General features: G+C 38.6%; 1 protein-coding gene and 1 pseudogene across 1 annotated transcript in view; both read right to left on the bottom strand.

Annotated features, from left to right (window-relative positions):
• Positions 1-185: 185 nt before the first annotated feature.
• LOC118898467 lies at positions 186-1,304 on the bottom strand (annotated as a pseudogene).
• A 3,403-nt stretch (positions 1,305-4,707) lies between these two features.
• The window catches only part of C2CD6 (C2 calcium dependent domain containing 6), a 103,115-nt gene continuing 98,573 nt past the window's right edge, over positions 4,708-9,249 (bottom strand). Inside the window, exon 16 of the mRNA XM_036858876.1 lies at positions 4,708-6,908. Coding sequence (XP_036714771.1) covers positions 6,621-6,908 — 288 coding nt within the window. The 3' untranslated portion in view covers positions 4,708-6,620. The remainder of the gene's footprint in view (positions 6,909-9,249) is intronic.

Consider the following 9,249-nt stretch of genomic DNA (forward strand, 5'->3'; position numbering starts at 1 on the left):
AGTGTTCCCTCCTCTTCAGTCTTTTGGAAGAATTTGAGAAGGATTAGTATAAGTTCTTTGTATGTTTGGTAGAATTCCCCAGTGAAGCCATCCAGTCCTGGACTTTTGTTTGCAGGGAGTTTTTAAAATTACAGATTCTGTTTCACTTCTAGTGATCAGCCTGCTCAAATTATCTATTTTTTTTTAACACATAAGGAAGCATTTATTTGAGGTTTAACATGAAATCATACAAATAAAATTTGTATAAACACAAATCCACATTGAGTCATAACACAGCAGAAGACAAAGTTAAAACGAATTGGCGGCTATATACAGTTGGATACAGTTGTGTCTTGTACACTAGAAAGTCTTTTATAGAATAATCATCTTAGATCAACAGAAGACCAGTCTTCAATGTCATCCTGCAAGCAATCTCCTCCTGTTTTCTTCAATGTCCCCTTGTAGTATGGCTGGCAATTGTTTTGGTGACTGCCACCCCCTTGAGATGCCTTGCCATAAGTGCTTTCTTGGTCACTGTAGTCTGCATATCCTTGTCCGTATCCGTAGTTCCTAGTTGTACCCATAATAATCATAGTACCCATAGCCACAATAGTTTTGATCACCACCATAGGCGCTATTGTAATTTCCATATCCTTGATCATAATAATTATTACTTGGTTCCAGTTTTGGTCCTGACCTCAGTCACGACTCCAGCACCACCTCATCCACCAGCTACAGCACATCTTCCTCCTTTTTGTTGTTGCCTGTATGTGCAACTTTGATTTCACACTTCCCAGGACCAATTTGATGATAACTGCTTACTAACAATTTCTTTACTGGCTCTTTGTCTGTATATGTAATAAAATCCTCTTATTTGCTTTTGTATCCATGGGAAGTTCAATATTTTCAATCTCTCCAAAGCCTCCAAAATATTCTTTAATTTGTTCTTCAGAAGTATCTGGGCTCAGTCCACCCACAAAAAAACCTTTTGGGGGGTTCCTTCCCTTTTAAAGCTTTGACCTTTTTAGCGTCTAGCACTTTGCCATCCAGTTTGTGTTCTTTAATTTCCAAAACCTTATCAACACTAGCAGCATCTTTGAAAAGCACAAATCCAGATCCTCTTGATCTTTCAGTGACTGGATCTGTTTTAATTGTGCAGTCTACAACTTCCCCAAGTTGAGACAAATATTCAGTCAGATCTTTCTTGTATCCCAGCTCAAGCCTCCAATAAACATTTTACCGTCATCCTGCTGATTCTTGCTCATGTTAATCTTGGATCCCTCTGCAAATTCCTCTGTGTTACTGTACTGATTTATATCCTCCATGGCGGCAGAATTGTTGGCTGGTGGGTGCTGTCACGCAGTCTGAGTCGTGGCCGCAACAGTGGCGGAGCATTGTATGGAGTTGGATTTAAAATGGCGGCGGACCCTAATTAAACTTAAAAGCTTTTACATAGCAAAGAAAACCATAAACAAAACGAAAAGACTACCTACAGAATGGTTGCAAATGATGCAACTGGTTTTCTTTTATATTATACTTGAGTTCTTTTTGGTTTTTGTGAATCTTTTGTATGTTTTTGATTTGTGGTTACCCTGGTTTTCAAGTATGTTAACTCATTACTGTGTCTACTTGCTTTAGACTGGTGGTCCTATAAGCTCAAACACATTCTCAAAAATCTACATTTTCTTATTTCCTTCCCCCATTTTATGATTTTGATGTCCTATTTTACATTTTCATGTTTATCCTTTTGCTGTTCATTGTAGTTATAGTTGCTTTCACAGAATTTTTTGATTTTTTTTTTTATCTATGTACTGGCTTATTCAAGCGGTGTACAATCATTTTATATACTTGCTTTTCCCTATTTTGATTTTCCCTTTTCTATGGGTTCTTGTTTCTTTTCTATTTAGAGAAAACCTTTCAATATTTCTTTTAGGGTAGACTCAGTATTGCTGTATTCTTTTAGTTTTTGCTTGCCTGAGAAATTCTTTAATTTTTTCTTCTATTCTAAATGATAATCTTGCTGGGTAGAGTATCCTAGGTTGTGGGTTTTTCCCTTTCAGGACTTTGAATGTATTTTGCTATTCCCTTCTGGCCTGCAAAGTTTCTGTAGAGAAATCAGCAAATAGCATTACGGGGGTTCTTTTGTAACTAACTCTTTGTTTTTCTCTTGCTGCCTTTAGAATCCTGTCTTTAACTTCTGCCATTTTAATTATGATATGTCTTGGTATAGGTCTGTTTGGGTACATCTTGTTTGGGACCCTCTGTGCTTCCTTTACCTGGATATCTGCTTCATTAGGTTTGGGAAGTTTTCAGCCATAATTTCTTCAAGTACATTTTAGATCCCCCTTTCTCTTCTCCTCCTGGGATCCCTATTATGCACAGCTTGGCATCCTTTATATCAGCCCATAGGTCTCGTATGTTGCTTTCTTTTTCTTTTCTTTTTTTTTCATTTGTCTTTCTGCATGCTGTTATGATTGGGTGATTTCCATTATTCTATCTTCCAGATCACTTATTCGTTCTTCTGCATTATTTAGTTTGGTATTTTATTGCCTTTAGTTTGGTTTTCATCTCAACAATTGAGTTGTCTAATTTCGATTGGCTCCTCTTTATTGTTTCTGTTTCCTTGTTACAGTGCTCTGCATTTCTATTGACAGCCTTTCTTAATTCCTTCAGCATTTTTATTACCTCCTTTTTGAACGTGGAGTCTGGCAGGCTGGAGAGGTCTGTTTCATTGTTTGTTCTTTCAGGGGATTTCTTTTAATTGGGAGTGTTTCCTCTGCTTTTTCACTTATATTTCTTTGACTCTGAATTTAGGGGAAACAATTATCTACTGTGGTCTCAAAGGGCCGTTTTTATGTGGGAGCATCCCTGTGTAGCCTCCATGAGTCCATTATTTTTGGTGTGACAGCGGTTTTTTGGTATGGATGCCTGCCATGTCTTTCCTCAGAGTTAGCTGGCCATCATCCCCTTGATATGGGGTATGATTGGTGTTGTGATGACCAGAGCTTGCGCTGGATGTTGGGCAGGGCCTCCTCTTTGCTCTGTGGTGGTCACAGCCCTATCGAGCTCAGGGTCTGCTTGCCAGTTGTTGGAGTAGAAGCCCCCAGATCCAGTTCTAAGCTGCACTGTGAGGTAGGTGGGACTGGAGCACTCCCTCTGGGAAAGGAGCTGCTCCATATTCCTCTCCAGGGGCTGTCCACGGGGACGGGCACTCTGTGCCATCACCTGTTACCTAGTGCATGTGCTCACAAAATACACTGTTGTCGGCACTGCCCTCGGCCCTGCCTCCGCTGTGGGAATGCTGGTAATCAGCTCAGATTTCAGCCCTGCTTCTGCTTGTGTGCACCCACAAAACCTGCTGCTCCTGGCACCAGACCCGCCTCAGCTGGGGAATGCTGGTAATCAGCTTGGATGTCCCTCAGGCACTGCACTCACAAAGCCACTGGTATAAATCCACTGAAGTCGCGTATCCCCCCCGTTGTAGGGGTGGCAGTGATCTCAGATTTCAGGGGGGGTGCATGTCTTGGGCTGGGAAGTGCAGTGAGGTGGCAAGGACTGTCTGTCCTGGTCTCTCTCTCTCCTGCCTGCCGCAAACCGGCTGCTACACTCTCTTCTGAGCCTCTGAAGCTCCCTATCTGTCCCCTCTGACCTTCCAGCTGGTGAAAGTGGTTCCCAGGGTGAGGGAACTTTTTCCCTTTCACAGCTACCTCCGAGGGGTGCAGGTCCCATTCCAATTACTTTTTTCCCCCCTTTTGTCCTACCCAGTTTACATGGTGATCTTTCGTGCAGCTTTGGTTGTATGAGATCTTCTGCCAGCGTTCAGTAAGTATTCCGTGAGAATCGTTCCACGTATAGATTATTTTTATATATTTGTGGAGGAGGTGAGCTCCATGTCCTTGTATTCTGCCATCTTGATCTCCATCCCCCCAATGGATTTTTTAAATAAGGAATTGGCTCACATGATTATAGAGGCTGACAAATCCCAGATCTGCAAGGTGAGTAGGCAAGCTGGAGAAGCAGTGGTGTAGTTCCAAACCGAAGGCTGGCAGGCTGAAGACTTAGGATGAACTGATGTTTCAGTTCGACTCCAAAAGCAGGATAAAGCTGGTATCACAGTGTGAAGGCAGTCAGGCAGGAGGGATTCTCTCTCAGGGGAGGATCAGCCTTTTTCTTCTGTTCAGGCCTTCAACTGATGAGGCCCACCCACATCAAGGAGGACAATCTGGTTTTTCAGTCTACAGACTTAGATGTTAATTTCATCCAAAAATGCTTTCACAGAAAGACCCAGAATACTGTTTGATCATGTAACTGGGCACACTGTGGCCCAGTCAAATTGACACAAAAAATTAACCATCCCAGTAGATATTGATAGCCTCACCCTGATAGCCTCACCCTGACAGTGAATGCCTTAAATTTTGCACCATAGGCTCCTGGCATGCTGTATCAATTATTTTTTTATCACTGTTAACAAATTACTACAACGTGGTAATGACTTCAAACACCACAAGTCTATTATCTTACAGTTCTGGAGGTCAGAATTGTAAAATGATTTGGCAGGGCTACATTCCTTCTGCAGGCTCTAGAGGAGAATTTTCTGCCTTTTCCAGCTTCTAGAAGCTACCTGCCTTCTTTTGCTTCACGGGTCAGCATTACTTCAGCTTCTGTTTCAGTGATCACACCTCTCTCTCTGACTTGACCCTTCTGCTTCTGTCTTATAAAATCCTTTTGATTATGTTGGGCCCACCCAGATAATCCAGGATAGTCTCTCCATCTCCAGATCATTAATTTAATCATAGCTGCAAAATCTCTTTTGCCATGTAAGGTAACATAGTCACAGTTTCCTGGGATTGGGATGTTTGTATGTTGCTGGGGGAGGGGTTATTATTCTGCCTACTGTACATGGCTAATCTCATCTTGGTATCTGCTTTCTGAAGGATTCACCTTGGCCAAAATGACCTCCCATGAGTTTCTATAGTACTTTCCCCAACAGCACTTACACAACTCTACTATAACTACTTCTGTGTTTATGTCCCAATAGACTGTGGACTCCTTGAGAATACTGTCTTATTCATGAGAACGTAGTGTTTAGCAAAATCTTTGGCATATTAATTTTATTTCCATGGTAGGAAATTTTTGACTGTGTCACAATATTGCTGTTAAAAGTTTAATGAGGCAAAGTGACTTGAGATTTCCATCTAGTAAATATTTCCTCCTTTACTGCAAGCTAGATCAATGGTTTTCCCCATAAGTACTGTTGGTTAGTTGCCTGTTAGCTCTCAAATCCATTTCTCCACTTTTCCTCTGCTCTGCTTCACTGGGAACTACATTTCCCATGCCCCTTCACTCTCTCTGGTTTCCAGGGAGGCAATAGCAGGAGATTAGAGAGCAGGATGAGAGAGAAGAAACATAGTTATATCTCACCCCCTTCCCCACTCCCCTGTTTCTTGTGGTGTCTGTCAGTGGCTGTATCTTCTTTGTATTCTGGCTTTAGGACACTGGTCACACCACTTCTTCCTGATGTCCTGAGGGGTGCTATCACTTTCTGCTCTTGCCAATCTCTGGATTGCCATATCATCCCTTTTAGTTTCTTAGCCTTGGTTCCATCACCCATGAAACCAATTCCCTGTGTTCCTTCTACTTGAATGATCCAGAGGTAATTGTGCTTTCCCAGTCACACTCTGATTGATATATGTACTGGCAACTTTGAGAATTACTAGAAATTCTTGGTCTCCCCCCCCCAAATTACTACCTTGATTATGGCATTAAATGAATGATCAGAAATTATGTTTTCCATCAGCCAATTCTATTTAAACTCCATAAACTTTGATTTATGGTAGAAAAATGGAAACTGACAAAAATTCTATAAATTGAAATTCTTACTCCTCAAGAGTGAACCAAAGTTCAGCAAGATTCAAATATTGTATTTGATAAGAATAGAACCAATTCTCAAAAGTCTCTTAATTTAAATCCTATGCTGATTTAGCTAGATAATTTTTAATGCAGTTTGTTTTATACAGTTTCTTCCTGAGTTTCATGTTATTAAAGAGGCTGTCTCATAGTTTTTCGAGTAAGCTAGAAAGTCACTCCAGTGTATTAGAAGTCTCAGGAATTAGTAGTATGAAACTTGTTTTTTATTATCTTTATAGTGTAAAAAGTTGTAATATCAGATGATATTGAAATTAATAGATGTTCTATAGGCCCAGGGAATTGCATACTGTTGAATCTAGAGCTGAAGAGTTAAAGTATATTCATAACAAAAGGCTGAACATACATAACTGCAAATAGAGACCCTGACACTGGGTGGTCAGGGATAATTTAGGGCATAGCAAAGATTTGGAAAATCAGAGAATAGTGAAAAAGGGGAAAAGTTGGGAAATAAAACTTCACTAATGACTATGTATCTCTGAGGTTCTCTAAGATTCATAAACAAAACACATTTACATCAAAAGTGTTTCTTTTTCATTTTAATTAAAACAAAATGGTTCTAACAAGATGAAATTTGGTTACTGACTTCTATCACACAAAAGGACAGATCTCCAAACCATTTTGTTAATTGGAGAAATGACATTCTGACTGTTGGCCTCACACGTCATTCTGAACTGTTTAACATCTGGATAATATCACAAATGAGCGAACGTTTTTCAATATACTCTTTTAATTTTTTTTTTTGGCCGCATTTTATGGATTTCATAATCTGGGACTGAATCATTTATATGAACTAAGCCTGCTGAAACCATTCGAAGACTTGTAAATTTTCCAGTGTAGCTTTCTCGTTTGTTAACCTCTGGAGCAGTATACGGTCTTGCAGAGCGTTTTAACTGATTATGGCTAGCATTTGGGCTCTTTCCTAAAAGCCTTGCTCTTGATTTTGCTTTTTCAAGATGCTTAAATGAAGTTACATGTAAATCCTCAACTCTATCCGAACAATCCTAAATATTAAAATAAAAGATCAGGTTGGTGAGTTAGGTTTCTTAACAGTACATTTTAGACTTACAAGGACTAAAGTTTGTAATATCAACAAAGAATGAGAGCAATCAAATGTTTTATAGGCAGTCCCCAAATTCAGACCCTACATTCAATGCCTGCCATCAGATACTTTAAAAACCATACTTTAAAAAATCTTATTGTTTCAAAGGATCTGTTTTTCAAAAGGTATGCAAGATATGAAGCTGAAAACCAGAAATCTTAGGGGACCTGTCCTCAGGGGTCAGACTCCTAGGCAAAGACAGCCCTCCTATAATTCTCCTCTTCTAAAATATCTCTTCCCCAACCCCAAACAAACATAAATTATAAGCTCTTATATTTTACTTTTTAAATCATCCAAACATTCATTCTTTAAAAGTTAATAAACACCTTCTTTAATATTTATATACACACACATACAGAGGTTAGGATCTAAGAATATGGTTATATTTATACTAAAATATTAAAAATTTTTGTGTACATTCTGAGACTAAACAAGTAAAACATTTAAGAAAATAACTGTAAGGAAATACACCAAAATAATTTTTTAAAATGATGGTTGTTTTAGGGTGGTGGGATTATGGGCTTAGTTTTCCTTTTCTCTTTTTTTTCAAATTTGTATAATATGACTGTATTTTATTTAAAAAATATAATAATCTACAAGTGCCCATAAGAGGGTATGGAGTTATTAGTCATTTCTCAAATTAGTGTAATCTAGTTTCCTCTGCAGTTTGAGCAGTTTGTCGCTTAATGCTTTGCAGAGATGGCCACACCAAGGGAATGGGCCTGCTTTGATTTGGTGAGAAGGTGGGAGTAGATTAATAGAATTGGCAGGTAGGAGGAATTTAGGCAGGACTAAGAAGAATTAGGGCAGCAAGAGAGAGAAGATTTACCAAGAAGGAGGTATGAAGAGTCCATATTTTTGCCTGGGTTTGCAAGTAAACATTCTTCCTTTTCCATCTTATGTACATGGAAGCAATTAGGTAAGGGAATTATTAAGCAATTATTAAGGGAATTTCTGCTACATTGGTGAGTAGCATATAATTTTTACTTGACAGTTGATATAACTGATTACTAGAGTGACAGCAGAAGGGCACGGAGACCCACACCACTGGTTTTTTTTCTGGAAGCTCCTACAACTCAATTTCCCTGTCTTCTACTTTGATTGCTTTGGGAGATTTCCTGGATTTTAGAGAATCAAATGAGCGAGTCTTTCTGATGATCTGAAAAATGCCCTCTTACCACTCAATTCTCTGTTGTCAATTTTACTAGAGAGAAAAGTTTAGGTACTGTTGGTTTGACAGAGGGAAATAAATATAACTATCTCCCTTATCCATTCTTAGGATAAAGGTTCTGAGATCCTATATGATCCCATACCATATAACATAAACACAATCTCTTATTTTGTTTGGAAAAGTGATAATAAAGATTCCACTTATCTGAGGGAACTTCAGAAAGTCTTTGCTTTTCAAAAACTATGAACCCATCTTTTACTTCCTTTTCCTCATCTGTACACACAAACACACACACACACACACACACACTCATTATTAAATTATTGAATTTAGAAAAGAGAAATCCAAAGTTGAGAGTATGTTGATAATATTTACCCTGCTACACGTTTGCTTTACTATTTACTAGAGGTAATCATTTGCTTTGCTGTGGAAAACAAATTCAAAGCAACTATTCTGAAATTAGATCTATTTTCTCATTCAAAGATAGTTATGCACATCAAATTATCAATATAATATCATGTTAGAATTTGTGAGTTTTCCCAACTGTGGGTCATGCCTATCTATATATGCTAATAGAGAAGAGCAGTGTTCCAGAAAATTAAAATAAGCCCCTTCCATTCCTAGAGGTTTTAACTTTGCTTTTGAATGGTTTATATAATGTCTAGTAGCAGATTTACCTTCCTAATTGTTTTATGTTAATATTAAAAATAGATTTGAATTTCCATGTTTCTCAGCAGATGGCAGAGGGGTGGTGATGAAAGAGAAAAGAGTAGAAGCTAAATTAAAATTTTACAATTCGTAATTCAAGAGATTGTAAATTTTGCATATCTCTAAGGCTTAGCAGACTAACTGGCACATAATATGAACTTAGTTTATTTGTTTACTGAAACAAAGATAATTCAGCGATCTGCAAAAAGACTATATATTTATACTTATATCTGCATGAAAAGACAATCCCAGCCTTTCTGTAGTATACAGCCACTGCCAATGGTTGTACAGGTTGTGCCTGCACAACAGCCCCTGGTTGAGGGGTCAGTCAGGGCTGAAATAGCCAGTCTTCCGTAGACAGAGC

Source organism: Balaenoptera musculus, chromosome 7 (assembly GCF_009873245.2).
Source record: "Balaenoptera musculus isolate JJ_BM4_2016_0621 chromosome 7, mBalMus1.pri.v3, whole genome shotgun sequence".
NCBI classification, from domain to species: domain Eukaryota; kingdom Metazoa; phylum Chordata; class Mammalia; order Artiodactyla; family Balaenopteridae; genus Balaenoptera; species Balaenoptera musculus.